At 38.9% G+C, this 17,812-nt stretch overlaps 1 protein-coding gene across 1 annotated transcript in view; it reads left to right on the top strand.

The window, feature by feature from the left end:
* SLC12A8 (solute carrier family 12 member 8) overlaps positions 1 to 16,744 on the top strand; it is a 140,377-nt gene extending 123,633 nt beyond the window's left edge. The window contains exons 12-15 of the mRNA XM_037734212.1: positions 4,900 to 4,999; positions 5,549 to 5,666; positions 11,355 to 11,415; positions 15,612 to 16,744. Of these exons, the coding sequence (XP_037590140.1) occupies positions 4,900 to 4,999; positions 5,549 to 5,666; positions 11,355 to 11,415; positions 15,612 to 15,774 (442 nt within the window). The 3' untranslated portion in view covers positions 15,775 to 16,744. The remainder of the gene's footprint in view (positions 1 to 4,899; positions 5,000 to 5,548; positions 5,667 to 11,354; positions 11,416 to 15,611) is intronic.
* Positions 16,745 to 17,812: the final 1,068 nt, after the last annotated feature.

Below are 17,812 nucleotides of genomic sequence, written 5' to 3'. Positions count from 1 at the left end.
ACAACCACATGGACTTTACACATGATTCTGTATAGACTATGGCAATACACATTAGCAGTTTATACATGCTAATTAGAACTACATGTTTTTTCTGAAAAAGAAATGAATTTTCACAAGTGGTTTAATATTTAAGTAATTTCTATAAAATTACTTAAATTTATTATTTAAAAATTAACATAATTGGGGTTATCCCCTTTATGCTTAAAGTATTTATATCTGCTGTGAACATAGAACTTAGATGTATCACTAGATTTTTAAAGTCAGTTTAATATTTTGCATTATATTTGTTATGTTGGTATTTTTAACATGCATGATGCATGCTTATTAGTTTGTTTTATGAGTAGAGGCTTGATAAAGTAAAATTGCCTTCCTAGTTTTTTCTTCCTAATATTTCTAGCATGAGAAGCTGTCCCCTGCCCCCATGACAACAGCTTGCTTTTTCTAGCAAAATCTGAGACAAGAAAAAAAAATTCCTTTAGTCACTTTGGAAGAGTTTTGAAACCCTAGCTATTCAGAATTATGAATAGTTGTTTATTTTATAGCACCTATTCAAAGAGTCATTGAGCATCTTTGCATAAATTCTCTCTTACATTGCTGATATATAAAGCAGCATTGTGCCTGCCTAGAGGACAGCCCTTCCTACTACTTCTGCCCAAGTTCCTCAGAGCGCACACACGTGTATACGGAGTTCCCTTTAGGTTCGGTAAAATTGAGGTTGTATAACTTCAAGTGTTGTAAAGGGTGAGTTTTTTGTTTGTTTGTTTTTGAGACAATGTCTCGCTCTGTCTCCCAGGCTGGAGTGCAGTGGCACGATCTTGGCCCACTGCAACCTCCTCCTCCCAGGTTCAAGTGATTCTCCTGCCTCAACCTCCTGAATAGCTAGGATTACAGGCACTGCCACCATGCCTGGCTAATTTTTTGTATTTTCTTTAGTAGAGACAAGGTTTCCCCATGTTAGCCAGGTTGGTCTCAAACTCCTGACCTCGTGATCTGCCTGCCTTGGCCTCCCAAAGTGCTGGGATTATAGACGTGAGCTACCACGCCTGGCCTAGTGTTTCTTCTTAATAACCAAGGGGGCAACTGCATTTTACTAAGCCTATGTTGCCATTAATTAAATTGGTAAAATTATACAATTTTAAAAATAATTCTGTTATGATTGTCATTAATTAAATTGTATCATTTTAACAATTTAATTAATGTCAATCATAACAATTATTTTTTTAAAGTAATAGAGCCATCCATTCAGATCAATCTTGCAGACTTTATTTTAATCCGTAATAAGGAGACTTGCACTAAGTGCTTTCTATACACGAACTTCTAAATGCCTAGATTTGGCATTTAGAATATAAAAGAGGGTCCTTATCCCTGAAGGTATAGATGTATAAAAAGATAAGCATAATACTTGGAGGCACATGATGAATGCAAATAGATGTGGAGGGGATGAAGTTTTCTCAAGGTGTAGAATGATTTATTCATTCACCCACAGGTATGGCACACCTCGTATATTCCAGACATTGTCCTAAGTGCTGGGGGAACATGCTGATTAGACACAGAGGTTTTTGCTGTTGTAGAGCACTTCCATTCTAGTAGGGGAAGACATATGAGCAAATGCTCACTGTGATGTCAATAAGTGATAAGTATAATGAAGAAAAATAAAGTGGAGTAATGAGATAAAGAGAGACAAGAGTGGGGAAGAAGAAGCACTGTTTCAGATAGGTTTATCAGAAAAGATATCACTGGGAAGATGATATTTTAATGGAGAACCGAATTGCATGAAGCATAGATTTCATAGAATACATAGGTTTCTGTGTTAGTCATGTTAAGTGTAAGGTGCTTATTAGCCAGCTAATGGGTGATATTGAGAAGACAATGAGCTATTCAAAACTTAAGTTCAAGGGAGAGGTCAAGGATGATGTAAACTTGGAGTCATCAGTATTATCAGTAGCATGTAAAGCCATGGGACTAGAAGAAATCTCTTAGGAGTGGGTATACATGGAATAAAGGGGTGCTGAAGACGGAATGTTGGGATACTCCAATATTTTCAGTCTGGAAGGAGGAGGCAAGCCAGCAAAGAAGACTGAGAGAGTGAACAGTGAGAAAAATCAAGAGAGTGAGGCATCTTAGAGGAGAAAGTGTTTCAAGAAGGAGGAAGTAATCCCATGTATCAGATGATGCCTGAAAGATCAAATGGGATGAGGACTAGGAGTTGACCACAGAATTTGAAAAGATTCAAATCATTGGCAACTTTGGTAAGAGTAGTTTTAGTGGAAAGGTGGATAGAATCTTAAGAGTGGGTTAAGGAAATAATGAGATATAGAGACTGCATAGAAAATTCTTTTGAGGCTGTTTGCTATAAGGGAGACACAAAAATAGGGCAATAACTAGGGGTGACCTGTAGACATTTGTTTAGGTGAGAGAGGTGACAGTGTACCTGTATTTGATGGGAATGATTTAGTAGGGGACAGAAAAATTGTTGATACAAAAACAAAGTCCTTGAACAGGCCAAAAGGGATGGGATCCAGGCACAAGTGGAGGGATGGGCCTTACGTAGGATCAGAAGCTGTTCATCCACCATGAAAGGAAGGCAGGCAGAATAGAGGGTACAGATGCAAGTGATTTGGCAAATGAATTGGTGATAAGAGAATATGAAAAGTTCTCTTTGGAGAAGAGAGCTTATAAATTTGTTCTGTCAGAGAGTAGGAGAATGAGTTGGCTAAGAATGAGGCTGCTGAGTAATGCTGAAGCATGGGAGCAAATGTGTATGCAGGGGAATGCTGATAGTCTTGGATAGTGGAACCCAAGCTAGATCAGAGGGCAGGGAAAGTGGGAGGTAGGTGACGGAAATAAACAACATACCAAGGCAAAGTATCTAAAGGTCCCTCTGTAGACTATGAATGGTTGGAATGAGGAATGGCAGAGCAAATGAGCTTAACATTGTTTTTAAAGAAGGTTATGGGCTGAGAGTAGGTTGCTTAAAGTCAGGATTTAGGAAGTATAAGGTTCCTGGTAATGGCACACCTCAAGTGCAGCTAAGGGAGTTGATGGTTGGGATGAGTGAAAGAAAAGATTATTAGAATTAGGATTTCAAGGAATCGAGAAAGCAGGGCTTTGGATGAGTTGTTTTTGTAGGAGCCACCAAGGATGACAATGGATGCTAATAGAGAAAAAGATGGTAAGCCAGGGGCTGAAATATTTAACAAGCAAGAGAAGAATGACAAGTTGGCGAAAGACTGCAACGATAAAGGGTAGGGTGTGAAATAGTCTGATGGCATGTGCTTCAAAGGGGCTAGGTCATAAAGCCACAGTGACCAGAGAGGATGGAAGGCTTGGACTAGGATACTTAGTGAGTTCTGCTACGTGCCAAGCCCTAGGCTCATGATGGATGTGAACCTGCCCTCATGAAGCATATAATCCAGTGGTCATAGAAACGTGTAAATAAGTATACAACTACAAATGATGATAAGTGCTGGGAAGGAAATGAGTCATAAGGAAATATTAATAGTATGAGGAAATATATTTAGATTTTACTGTGGGGGCTGATTTCTCTGAGAAAGTGATAACTGAGCCAAGACCTGAGGGATGCATAAGCTAGGGGATCCATGAGACATGATCCCAGATAGATTCCAGGAATCAACACATCAGGGGTGGTTGAAGTGGGAGGAACACTGGTATATGAGACAGGATCTGGACCATGGTGAAGAAGGAAGGGCTGGGCAGAGGAGATGGCACAGTTAAGGCAGTTTGGCTGAAGCAGAAATTTTGTATTGGAGATTAGAGAAGGGCTACTTAGGGAGTGATCTACTATATTTCCTAAGCAACGAACTATGAAGGTTGAAAACACCTGAAGTTTTAGTGTTGAAATGAAGTATAAACATACTGCAAAGTTAATCCAACATATCATTTGTTTGAAACAGTATTGTGGTGTTCATGGTGATTAGACCATATTGTTACACAATCTAGATTCATTTTCATAGCTACATTGAGCATTTTTGCAGAAATAGAAAGTCAAATGCAGCATGCTTTCACTTATAAGCAGAAGCTAAATAATGTGTACCTATGGACCCAGAGGGTGGAGTGATAGATACTGGAGACATGGAAAGGTAGGAGAGTGGGATGGTAAGAGGCAGATTGAGGGCTGAGAAATTGCCTAATGGATACAGTGTACACTATTTGAGTGATGTTTACACTAAAAGCCCGAAGTTTACTACTATGATATTAAAAAAATTATTTTTTTTAATTGAGTGCTTCTGGAACCAGCTGTAAATTGAGAATCCAGAGCTGAATAGAACATGGCATGGCTCTGAGAAGCACTGTTGTGCCTGAAATCCACGGAGGATGAGGCAGAACCATGCATTTGTTTATCGCTGGGCCCCTTCCCCCTCAGCCACCTCGATTCCCAGGAAAAGGAATCAGAGGAACTATTCTCCCTCCATCTCTCTCCTTCATCAATTTCTGGTTGATACCTGAAATTGGTCTAACGCTAACTTTCAGAATCAGAAGGTAGCAAAGACCATCTCTTATTAGACAAAAGCCAACCTGTCCCAGCAATCCTAGTGGCCACACCTGGGAGCCAAGAATACCAGGTGTCTAGTTCTCCCACTCTAACTCCTTACGTATGAAAAAGAGGGGAGAGCTGAGTTTCCAGTTCTCCCAGATGACCTATCTGGACGGACATGCCTTGAGTGTCAGAGGACCTTTCTCTCTCTCTCTTACCTTTCTTTCTCAGATCCTTGGCTGATGAGAGGCCATAAACACTTCTTCCTTCTCCAAGAGCAAGCCCTGGGAATTGTCTTTTAGGCCAAGTTACAAAATTGGGGAAGAAGAGCTAATAGGTATTTGCTCCTAAAAATAGTAGAGGGTTTGGTAGCAATTTGGCAGCCAAATCTTTGGCTATTTTTTAGATTTCTTCCTGAAGTCCAGGCTCCAAGAACAAGATGTCTGGAGAAGACCAACTTCTTTCTATAGCAACATGTGCAACCCCTGGGTCTCCTTGTTGGGCGTGAGTAACTTCATCTTGATCTCAATTGTTCTTGGGACAAAGTTCAGGTGGACACATATGTGATCTTGGGCTGAGGGGGAGGAAAGATGGAGGGCTTAATTAGAAGTAATGTGATTTAATTGCCTATTGTATTAGAATTTAGATGAGAGTACATATGGCAAGATTACATTTAATGAACCACTTATTTTAATCAATGATTTCCTTTTTAAATAATTGTCTATGATAACTTCTGGGTTACTAAATTTCTAGTACACTAAATTACCATACTTGCATTTTAATTTGTTTCTTATAAGGAGAAATGGGACAAAGAGATAAGATGGAATATCTATTTATTAATAGTTCTGATTAAAGAGTTACTTTCAGAGGGTGTCTGCCCAAATATCTGCTTAATAGAGGTTTTTAATTATTCATAAACTTCAATTATTCAGACTTTTACAGCGATCAGAAGTTGATGAGAGGGGCTGTTGGTGCTGAAGACCTTAGCCTTGTGGCTTGCTTACCATGTAGAAAGCCATTAGGTGATTTGCTCTTTCTACTCTGTTTTCACAGGCTGTTGGGTCCCTTCTCATCATGTTTGTGATACAGTGGGTGTATACCCTGGTTAACATGGGTGTTGCTGCCATTGTGTATTTCTACATTGGCCGGGCCAGTCCAGGGCTTCACCTTGGTAAGCAGCAGAGCCATTTTGCCACTGGTTCCCTCATTCCCTTCGCAATTCATTGGGAGAAAAAAATGTTTTGAATACCAATTGAATGCCAACACTGATTCAGACATGAATCCCATTTTCAAGTAGCTTATAGTCTAGGAGAACTGTGATAAGCACATGAATTATTATAAATGAAAAATAATAACAGTGTGAGGTTTATAAGACATGTAGAAGTAAAGTGGATAATAATAGTACAAGAGCTAGGAAGAATGAAATGAAACTATACTATTGTGAGTTTCTTATGCTTTGTTAAATACTATAACATCACTTGAAGATACATTGTGGTAAGCTTAAAATGTATACTATAAACCCTAAAGCAACCTAAGATAACACAGTTACAGTTAAGCCAATAAAGGAGATAAAAAGTACTCAATCAAAATAAGGCAGAAAAGGAAGAAAAAGATAATATACGACAAATGACGCAAGCAAAAAACAAATAACAAGATGGTTTATGTATGTGTAATCCAAGCCATATCAATAATCATACTAAATATGGATGGCCTAAACACCCTAATTGAATGCCAAAGATTGTCAGATTGAATGAAAAAGCATGACACAACTATATGCTGCCTGCAAGAATCCTCCTTTAAATACAAAGACACAACCATGTTAAAAGTAAAAGGATGGAAAAAGATACATCAGGCTAACACTAGTGAAAAACAAAGCCAGAGTAGCTATATTAACATTAGGCAAAGTAGAGTTTGTAGAAAAGAATATTACAGGGATAAAGAGGATCATTTCATAAAGCTGAAGGGAAAAACTCATAAGGAAGGCATAATAAACCTTAACATTTATGCACTGAAAAACACAACTTTGAAATAAGCAAAACAAACCCTGATAGAACTACAAGAAAAAGTTGACAACCATCGTCAGAGATTTCAATACCTCTTTCCTAATAATTGGTAAAACAAATAAGTATACAATCAGTAAGGCTATAGAAGATTTGAATAATTCTATCAACAAACCTGGACTAATTGGCAGAACATTCTACCCAGTAACAGCAGAATATACATTCTTTTCAATTATACATGAAACATTTACCAGTAGAGACTATATTCTAGGACATAAAAAATATTTCAATAAGTTTAAAAGTATTCAAAGTCAATTCAAGAACTGAGTATGTTCTCTGACCAAATCGGGAGTAATTAGAAATAAATAATAGAAAGATATCGGAAAATCCTTGAATATGCCAGGCACAGTTGGCACACACCTATTGTCCCAGCTACTTGGGAGGCTAAGGCAGGAGAATTGCCTGAGACCAGGAGTGTGAGGCTAGCCTTGGCAAAATAACAAGACTCTGTCTCCTAAATAAAAAATGTAAAAAAAAAAATCCCCAAATATTTAGAAACTAAAGAATATTACCTAACCCTAATTAAAATTCAGAAAAGAAATAATCCATGATTCAAAGAATAAAGCAGAGTGAAATTACAAGTATTTTGAACTGAATCAAAGTGAAAATGCAACACAGCAAAACTGTGGGATATAGCCAAGGGAAATGTATAGCATCAAATGCTTACATTAGAAAAGAAGAGCATTCACAAATCAATGATCCCAACATCCAACTTAAGAAACTAGAAAAAGAAGAGCAAATTAAACCCAAAGTAAGAAGGAAAAAAAAAAAGGAAATAATAAATCAGAGTAGATCAGTGTAGAAGTTAATAAAATGTAAAACAGAAAAAAAGTTGGAAAATACAAATGAAGCAAAAAACTGATTATGTGAGATCAGTAAAATTGATAAACCTGTAGCCAGACTGACCAGAATAAAAGAAGAAGCACAAATTACCAAAACCAGAAATGAGTGAGATGACATCATTAAAAATCTTAAAGATATTAAAAGTGAAATAAAGGAATAATGTAAACAGGTTTCTCTTGATCAATTGAAAACTTAGATGAATTGGACAAATTTCTTGAAAAATACAAACTACCAAAGCTCACTCAAGAAGAAATAGATACAGGGCTATTCAGCTCATCTATTAAATAAATTAAACTGGTCATTGAAAACCTTCCCAGAGAGAAAAGCCTAGGTCCAGATAGCTTTACTGATAAATTCAACCAAATCTTTAAGGAAGAAAAAATACTAACTCTATACAAACTCTTTGGAAAACTATACAGTAACGTACCTCATGAATATAGATGCAAAAATTCTTTAAAAATTTTAACAAATTAATTGCAATAATATGTAAAAAGAATAATATACAATGGTCAAGTGGGTTTATTACAGGAATGCAAGGTTCATTTAGCATTTGAAGTTAATCAATGTAATTCACTATGTTTACAGATGAGAAAGCATTTCTGAAAAAAATTAAAGAGTAAATTAAAGAAATAAATGAAGAGATATACTATGTTCATGAATTGGAAGACTTAATATTCTTAAATTTCCAATTATCCACAATTTTTTTTATAGATTTAATATAATCCCAGTCAAAATCTCAGCTGCCTTTTTATAGAAACTGCCAATCAGATTCTAAAATATTTATATGGAAATGCAAAGGACCTAATAGCCCAACTAATTTTGTAAAACAAGAATAAAGTTGTAAGACTTGAACTTCCTGATTTCAAGACTGATTTTAAAGCTAAAGTCATCAAGACAGTGTGGGTATGGAAAAGCTAGACAAGTGAATCAATGGACAGAGTAGAGGATTTGGAAACTGACCCACACACATATGGCCAACTGCTTTTTGAAAAAGTTTCAAAGATAATTCAGTGGAAGGAAAAAATAGTCTTTCAACAAATGGCACTGAAACAACCACAAAGCCAAAAGCAGAAAGTAGATTTCCACCCATATATCATACCATATAAATATATAACTCAAAATGGATATTAGAACTAAATGTGAAGCCGAAACCTATACCATTTCTAGAAGAAAACGTAAGAGAAAACCTTTGTGACTGTGAGTTAGCAAAGATTTCTTAAATACAACAAAAGCATGAAAAAATTTATAAATTGGACTTTATCAAAATTAAGGACTTCTGATCTTCAAAAAATGCTAGTAAGGCCGGGTTTAATTTATAATGATAGCAGATCAGTGGATACTTTTGGGTGGGAGTGAAGTAAGGGTACATGGGAGAGAGATATAATGAAGTGGCTTGAGGAAACTTTGGGAGGTGCTAGACATGTTCATTATCTTGCTTGTGTGATGATTTCACAGTGTATATATGGTTAGATGTGTGTATAGTACATATGCAGACCAAATAGTATACTTTAAGTACAGATACTCCTTGACTTAATGGTGGGAGTATGTCCTGATAAACCAGTCATAAAGAATCATTGTAAGTTATGTTCTTTACATGCAGTTTGTCTTTACATGCAGTTTCTTCTGCATATGTACCCAGGATTTGTTTTAATCGGGTGTGGTAAAACATACACAGACATGGAAACGACTATCGTGAAGGAGGAAGGTCATTAGAAACAGGAGGTTTGGCATGCCATGCAGGGCCGTATGGGAATGGACCAGGGTTAGTCATGGGGCAGAAGAGGAAGAGGGGAGACCATGGCCTAGAGCCTTTTTGGGTTTTTTTGTGGAAAGGAATGAGCAAGGCAGGGTAGGTACACTAAATGAGGTTAGGACTGAATAATTCGAGTGATTTCAGCAGGCTCTGGGATATAGGGATGATCTATAGTTGTCTGGTCTTGGTGTGATTTAGGACAGGGGGAGTACTGGCTTGGTGTGTGAGATTTGATAAAGAACTAAATTAAGGGTGGGCCCTGGATTGGTTGGTTTGTATATCAAAAGCCCACTTACAGGGGAATTGTTTGCTATTCAGTATCTAGGAATTAGCTAGACCCTCCAGGATGAAGGGCCAAAATTTAAGAGCATCCAGAATATAGAAAACAAGAAAATATAGTCAACATACAGTTTATTACATATCAATTATTCCTCAATAATAAAGCTATTTAAAAATATGTTAAGAGAACCCTTTTCAGCAAAATTTTATGATGCCCCAATTTAAAATAAAGCAATTTGTTACCACTACTAACTAAATCAGATGGCCCATAACTATCTAGGCAAATTAAAAAAAAAAAAAAAGTTCTTCCGAATGATGCATTTCAAACATTTTAAGTCATTTGTATATTTAAAAAAGTAATTTAGAAAAAACAGTAATGTTAAGAGGAGGTTCTTATGTTAGTTGACTTCATGGATAGAATATATTTTGTATTTTAATTATATTAATATAGAATATATTTTAATTAACAGTGATTACTTCAGTGATTGCTTCTGGTTTCTTAAAAAGTTTCCTAAGAAATTTAAATCTAAATATTTAAATATTTTCTAGAAATCTATTCATAAGAAAACATGAAATCAAATTTCAGGCCAATGTACATCAAATTTAAATTATTTAGAATTTAAATGATCACACTTAAGTAGGGTCAGTTAATAAAATATTTGTTTATGTTCTTCCTTCTGACAATCTCAAAATACATTAGAAACCTTCTCTTTGCAATTGCAGATATTAATGCAAATCTAAAATTTACCTTCTCTTTAGCAATAAAGACCTAAATGGTGTTGAGGAAACTGGTTATCAGCTGCATGCTGTTGATAGTTGTGGAGATTCTAACAGAAACCTCTTAAAATAATGCCATTTTCCTGATCATATATTGAACATTATCTAATTAATCAATTTTTAATCATATGTCTATATAATTTAACAAAGCATTTTCTTTTTTTTGAGACAGTCTCACTCTGTCATCCAGGCTGGAGTGCAGTGGTGTGATCTCAGCTCACTGCAGCCTCCGCCTCCTGGGTTCAAGCAATTCTCCTGCCTCAGCCTCCCAAGTATCTGGGACTACAGGTGTATGCCACCACGCCTGGCAATTTTTGTATTTTTAGCAGAGATAGGGTTTCACCATGTTGGCCAGGATGTTCTCTATCTCCTGACCTTGTGATCTGCCTGCACTGGCCTCCCAAAGTGCTAGGATTACAGACATGAACCACCACACCCAGCCTAGAAAAGCATTTTCTAAAATCACATTTGATTTGTTTCTCTAAAGTTATATATAATTTACTATGTGAATTTTTTTAAACCTACACCAAAAGAGGGATGGATTTTTTTTAATTGATAAACCCTATTCAAATAATGTGTTTGATGTCAGGATTATTTGGCTAGAATCAACAACAATGTCACTTCAAACCTCAGCTCTAACATTTCTACATATGGAACTATTTGATTCACTTAACATCTGTTAAAAAAATTCCTAAGTGCCAGATCCTGTGAGGTACTGTGAGGATTATAGGGATGAAAAAGACATGTTCTCTATTCTCAACAACTGTATGGTCTAGTAGAAAATTTTTATAGGTGTATTCAACACTTATGAGTATGAGTCTTAAAAAAATTATCAAAAATTTTTAATTCCTAAGACTAAAGTTAGCAACTCTGCATTTTTCTTTATAGCACTTTGTCCAGTTTTTTGGGAGTGATTTTGGAGTTTAGAAATGCATTTTTGAAAGACTCACATGAGTAAAAGTCCTTAGTAGGCTGCTGTCATGGAGGATTACAGTACATATTGTTTGGTTAGACTGAAAAAGGCAAACGTAAGTGTGAATCCTGTGCATGTGTATGTACTGGGGTATGCATTCACCCTATTAAAACTGAGCTTCTAGATGCATATATAGAACCTTCAAAAATGGTTATGTATATGTCTTCTTTGCAGGATCAGCCTCCAATTTCAGCTTTTTCCAGTGGATGAGGTCTCTCTTGATCCCCTCCTGCAGGTCTGTACCAGAATGGATGAGTGTCCAGAGTCCTGGGAGATGCCCAGGGTGTCTCATTCCTGGCTGGGCTTGGGCCTGGATTGTGGCATGGGAACCTCTGGGAGACTCAGATGTTGCTCCCATCTATACTCCACCACACTCAGCCCCCAGATTCAGCTCATCAGAAGCTTCCCTTAGGCTCATGTCCTCTTTCCTTCTTATCCTCAGTCATCAAGAACAGAGGCTTTATTTAGAATCTGGTTGCTGGGGTGGTAAGTCACTACACTCCTCTCAGTCAGTTTACAGTCCAAGACACATTAGCATCAATGCATAATCACACACAAGATTAAAGCCCAAGGGAAATGTCACGCCAAGATGCACATTTTTCCATCTGAATCAGAAGTAGTTGACATTCCTGGGTTGGAGACAGTGCAGAGGCCAAGTATAGAAAGAAAGTGGAGATCCTGAAGGATTTCTGTGGAACCTCCATGGTCAGTTATACAGGAAAAAGGAAAAAAACCCTCCTGAGAAATAGAAGCCTCATAGAGAAGGTATATTACATACATGTCCTAATCTCACTCCTCCTCCTCCACTCCTGCAGTACCAATGCTTCTTATCTTTTAAGGCTTGGGATTCTGGGGCATTATACCCACCCTTCTGTCCCCTTTCAATATCAGTGAGGAGCTAGAGCTGCAGGCTAGGAAAATCCAGGCAGAGCCCGACCAAATGTTCATTTGGTTACATTTTGTTGGTTTGTTTTTGAAATTTTAGATGTCTAGGTTTTACTTGCTAATGTTTCCACCCTCCATGTCCAAACATTGCTAGCAGATCATGGGATCCTTTCCCATTGAGCCCAGAGGTAACTTCATAATGCTTTTCCCCCACTCATTTAAAAAATAATGGAAAAATAGGGCTGGGTGCAGTGGCTCATGCCTGTAATCCCAGCACTTTGGGAGGCAGGAAGATCACCTGATGTCAGGAATTAAAGACCAGCCTGGCCAACATGGTGAAACCCTGTCTCTACTAAAAATACAAAATTAGCTGGGCATGGTGGCATGCCTATAATCCCAGCTTCTAGGGAGGCTGAGGCAGAAGAATTGTTTGAATCCGGGAGGTGGAGGTTGCAGTAAGCCAAGATCGTGCCACTGCACTCCAGCTAGTCGGCAAAATAACACTGTCTCAAAAAAAAAAAAAAAAAGGTAAAATACGTGTAACATGAGATGTACTGTTTAACCGTGTTTATGTGCAGTGTGCAGTTCAGTGGCATTAAGGACATTCACATTGCTGTGCTACCATCACCATACCCATTAAACACTAACTCTCCATTCCAAGAATCCTTTTTAAGACGACTCTTCACAAACACTGACAATCTATTTAAGATGGCACAAGAAATAAAGCCTTCATGCTGGAGCTTGGAATGACAAGAATCAGCAGCAAGGGCTGTAGAAACCAACAGGATTAGGGCCCAGGGCTGGAGGCTGGGGTGCATGGGGAGCACCCTGTCATTGCTTGGGCCAGCTGGGCTCAATGTCCCATGTGGAGCTGCAGGGAGGGTGAGTGATCTCTCTGCTTCTTGTCCTGTCTGACGCACAAGGTTGGGTGACCCAGGTCATAACACATCTACACTGATCTCTTCTCCCCTACAACCCAGTCCTGAGAAAGAGTAGAATTTAAATGGAAATAGATTCTGTGTAAAAGCTGCCTACAGATTCTGGAGCTGCAAGTGGTGTGTGGGTGAGACTATTTTGCTTTGCCTGATTTACAAGAATATTTTTAGTCATTTCTGGTTTTAAAGCCTAACAATGCCATAGGAGGTCACCACTTCTTATGTCGCACTCTGAATTCCTGGGATTTCAGCTTGGAGGTCACAGCAGTGCTATGTAGAAAGAAGAATGTACTAGGGGGAGATTATTCTTAGAAAAGGACAGTACTTTTATTGGAGTAGAATCAGTCCACACCATTCATAACACAAACACCAGGACCTGTGGGCTATGAGGTGGGTGGCAGAGGCCTCAGTTAAGTCAACATCAAACTTCTTGGCCTCACCATGGCTGCTGGGTGATACATGGAATGGTTATTCAGGAGATTGAAAGAACCAAGAAAGGCCAGGCACAGTGGCTCATGCCTGTAATCCCAGTACTTTGAGAAGCTGAGGTGGATGGATCACCTGAGGTCAGGAGTTTGAGACCATCCTGGCCAATATAGCAAAACCCCATTTCTATTAAAATACAAAAATTAGCCTAGCATGGTGACAGGTGCCTATAGTCCCAGCTACTGTGGAGGCTGAGGCAGGAGAATCACTTGAGCCCGGGAGGTGGAGATTGCAGTGAGCTGAGATTATGCCACTGCACTCCAGCCTGAGCAGTAGAATAAGGCCCTGTCTCAAAACAAGCAAACAAAAAAACAATAATAGAGATTGGCCAGATGCATTGGTTCATACCTGTAATCCCAGCAGTTAGGGAGGCTGAGGCAAGCTGATCACTTAGGCCAAGAGTTCAAGACCAGCCTCAGCAATGTGGCAAAACACCATCTCTACTAAAAATACAAAATTAGTCGGGTGTGGTGGTGCCCACCTGTAGTCCCAGCTACTTGGAAGGCTGAGGTTTGAGAATTGCTTGAACCTGGGAGGCAGAGGTTGCAGTGAGCTGAAATCAACCACTGTACTCCAGCTTCGGTGACAGAGCGAGACTCTGTCTCAAAAAATAAAATAAAAATAGAGATTGGTAGCTGTGTTTCTACTTTGTAATTTTGAGTTCCCTTCCCAATCCCAAACTATAACCCCCAAATGCTCTTCAAAACCAAAAAAGAAGAATGTAGAGTGTGTTTTGGCAGAAGAATTTGGCTAGGTTACTTGCTGTGTTATGCCTACAATTCCCATGAACTATGTGAAGTTGAACCTGTCATTGAGAAGGTGTTCTTTATTGAAGCACTAGCCACTGTCCAAATGAGGATGTGTAAGCCAATCTAGACTAGAGAGTGAAGTATATTATTTCTACAGACTCAGAAGAATGTAATGGTTTCACCTAAAAAAATCAAAATAAAACATTAGCAAAAACACTTACATGTTGACTGGTATGGCATTTGTGTCACCTCCTAACCTTTTTGGAGATTCAGCCTTTATAGAAGTTAATTAAGTTCTCAAGAACCTCAGAGACCTATATAATTTATACATATTCTCAACAAGTGGCTGTAATGCCATAGTCATGTGATCTAAACTTCTATAGCAGGACGTTTGGCCAGAGTCCGTTGAAACGTTCTGTTTAAGTTCCACAGATCTATAATATTAGATTTCTGCCTTTTCACAACTCTCAAATATAGTCCATATTCAAATAATTGCACCTTGCTACTCATAAAGTAGATGATTCTTTTAGAATAAGAATTTTCAGAGGAAATCCATGCCTAAGGTATGACTTAAGGAGCTAACACAGACTGTAGGAACTGGAAGAGACCCGGGAAGATGAGAAAATAGAGACACAAGGAGGTAAAGAGGCTTCCGGAGGCCACCAAGTTGATTAGCGACAGAGCTGTGACTGGATCTGCCTTCTGCAGCTGCCTGGATAGCCAGCCTGAGCTTTCCTCACTCCTTTCTTCCTCTTAGCACTTTCCCCACGCATCCCTAACATTTTTCTTTCCCAGTTTATCCCACCCCAAACTGTATGCAGAGACTCCAGTGACAGTGGGATCTATATGGGACTTGCTCTTCATTTGAGGCCACCTTGGTGTCAAAAGCCTTTGCTGTCCCTCTTCGTTGCTTGCTGTGTGAGCCTTAGCTCTTGAAATCATTCATCTTTATTCAATTTTCTTTTCAATAAATCTACGAGAAGGTTTCTCTTTCCACTCTTCTCAATTTTCCAGCCTCTCCATTCCATTATTTTTCATTTGACAAGAACAAAGAGAAGCTACAGAGCCCCAACATGACACCATTTGGAAAGCAGCACCTCTCTTTATCAGTTATTTCCTATCAGGTAGGTACAGCTTCATACTTTTCTACCTAGGGTAAATATCACACTCTCTCTGTCTTTATTGTATGTGATACTTTGTATTTCTCATGCCTTGAGTTCATATATATTCTTGTACATATACCTTTCAACAATTATGTTTTAAACATTTAAATACATGTGTGTCTGCAAATAATTTCTCTATGCCTGATAGGCTCACCTTCATGTTCAGTCTCTTTTCTGTCCTTCTCACCATCCTCTGTGTGTCTCTCACGGCAGGAGCTTGCAGTCCCCTCGGGAGCAGATCATCTTGGCACCATCCCTGGCTAAGGTTGACATGGAGATGACTCAGCTCACCCAGGAGAACGCAGACTTTGCCACTCGGGATCGCTACCATCACTCCTTCCTCATGAGTCAGGAGCAGCTGATGCCTCATTACTAGATGCAGTACAGGGAGCTGTCCCATGCACAGTGGACCCAATCCCAGAACCTTCGTGGGGCTGCTTCTCCTCCATGAGAAACTAAAGACCCATCCTCTCGCTGTCACTTTGGACAATGGAAATCTACATTTTCTTAGAACATAAGGAAGAAGGAAAAAGACAAAAAAGGAAATCTGCATTCTGCTCAGAGGACCACATTTCACCTGGGATGACATCAGGAATGGTGCTGGCCTCTGCAACACCAAGTCTGAAGAGCTCTACACAGGTACCAAGCCTAGCAGAGGACACCAATACTCCTGGGTATGGGGAACTGGAACTGAACCACAACCAGATTGCTTGTGCAGAGGGCCACAATGAATGTATGTTTTGTATTTTATTGTATTATTTATTCAGGGATAATACAATAATATGAAAAATGTATTATTTCTTGAATAAATAATACATTCACGTGTTTCCAAATCCAAACGTTATAATCATATATAGAGTGAAAAGTCCCCCTCCAATCTTATTCCCCACCTGCTCAGTTCCTGTTTACCCTGGCCCAGAGGTAGCCACTGTTCGCATCCATACATCCAGCATTTCTTTATGAATATACAAGTAAACGGGAATGTAGGGTCTCACATTCTCTTTTTATACACAAAAGTTAGCATGTTATATGCATGTTCTTCACCTTTTTTCCCTTAACTGTCTGGGAGACATTTCCATATCAATTCATATGCCATTTCATTTCTTTCATTGTATAAATGTGCTATAATTTATTTCACCAGTTCCACAGTGATGAGCATTTGGATTCTTTCCAGTCTTTTGCAATGACAATCAGTTCTTCAGTGAATAATCTTGTACAAATGTATAAGCATAAAATGTATCTCTAGGATAAATTCCCAAAAGTGGAGTTGCGGGATCAAAAGGTACATGCATTTGTAAACTATTACTGTTTAGTGATGGTCTTTTTAATTAAAAAGTTAACATGAATTGCCTAATCATGATGCATGTTCTCAAAAGAATTTGTGGTCCCCAACTCCTGGAATGCCTTTGCAACTGTTTGCAGCATGAAAGGCATGAGGGGACAAAACTCTTTTGATTTCTGTGTGGGCTCTGCCTGGCATTCATCACAAGCACCCAGTACCAGGGGCCATGGCAGTAGCTTTCCCCAGAGAAGTTTAGCACTTGGCCCAGGGTCAGAGGCTTCGCCATCAAGCCACAGGGAGAAGTACTATTGGGCCACTTCTGACTCCTTCTATAGTGGAGATTCTTGAGAGTCAGTGTGCTAACAGTCACTTGGGATGCTTGTCAAAAGTGCAGATTTCAGGCCAGGCACGGTGGCTCATGCCTGTAATCCCAGCACTTTGGGAGGCTGAGGCAGGCGGATCACCTGAGGTCAGGAGTTGGAGACCAGACTGGCCAACATGGTGAAACCCCATCTCTACTAAAAATACAAAAAATTAGCTGAGTGTGGTGGCAGGTGCCTGTAATCCCAGCTACTTGGGAGGCTGAGGCAGAAGAGTCACTTGAACCTGGGAGGTGGCGGCTGCAGTGAGCTGAGGTCGTGCCACTGCACTCCAGCCTGTGCTAAACTCCATCTCAAAAAAAAATAAATAAATAATGTGCAGATTTCTGTACCTCACCCAGCCTGAGCAAAACTCTGTCTCAAAAAAAAAAAAAATGTGCCGATTTCTGCACCTCAACCCTAAACTTTTTATTCGGCAAGTCTGGGATGGAGTCATTTACATCTTTAACATGTGCAGATTTCTGCACCTCAACCCTAAACTTTTTATTTGGCAAGTCTGGGATGGAGTCATTTACATCTTTAACAAGTGCCTCAGGTGATTCAATGCAGGCAGTCCTTGGACCACATTTTGAGACACACTGAGCTGTTTGGAAAGTGCTTAGCATGGGTGAGGGCTGGGAGGTCAGGATGAAGGGTCAGCTAGATCTTAATGTTCTCTCCTGCAAGATGGGGTTTTATTTATAATTGCTGTTCTTACAGTCTAACTTTGGTTAACTACCAGATTTCTGAGCATCATTAGAAAGCAGAGTCTG

This window comes from Cebus imitator, unplaced genomic scaffold, assembly GCF_001604975.1.
Source record: "Cebus imitator isolate Cc_AM_T3 unplaced genomic scaffold, Cebus_imitator-1.0 Scaffold588, whole genome shotgun sequence".
Lineage (NCBI taxonomy): Eukaryota > Metazoa > Chordata > Mammalia > Primates > Cebidae > Cebus > Cebus imitator.
This window is presented reverse-complemented; position numbering and strand designations above follow the sequence as displayed.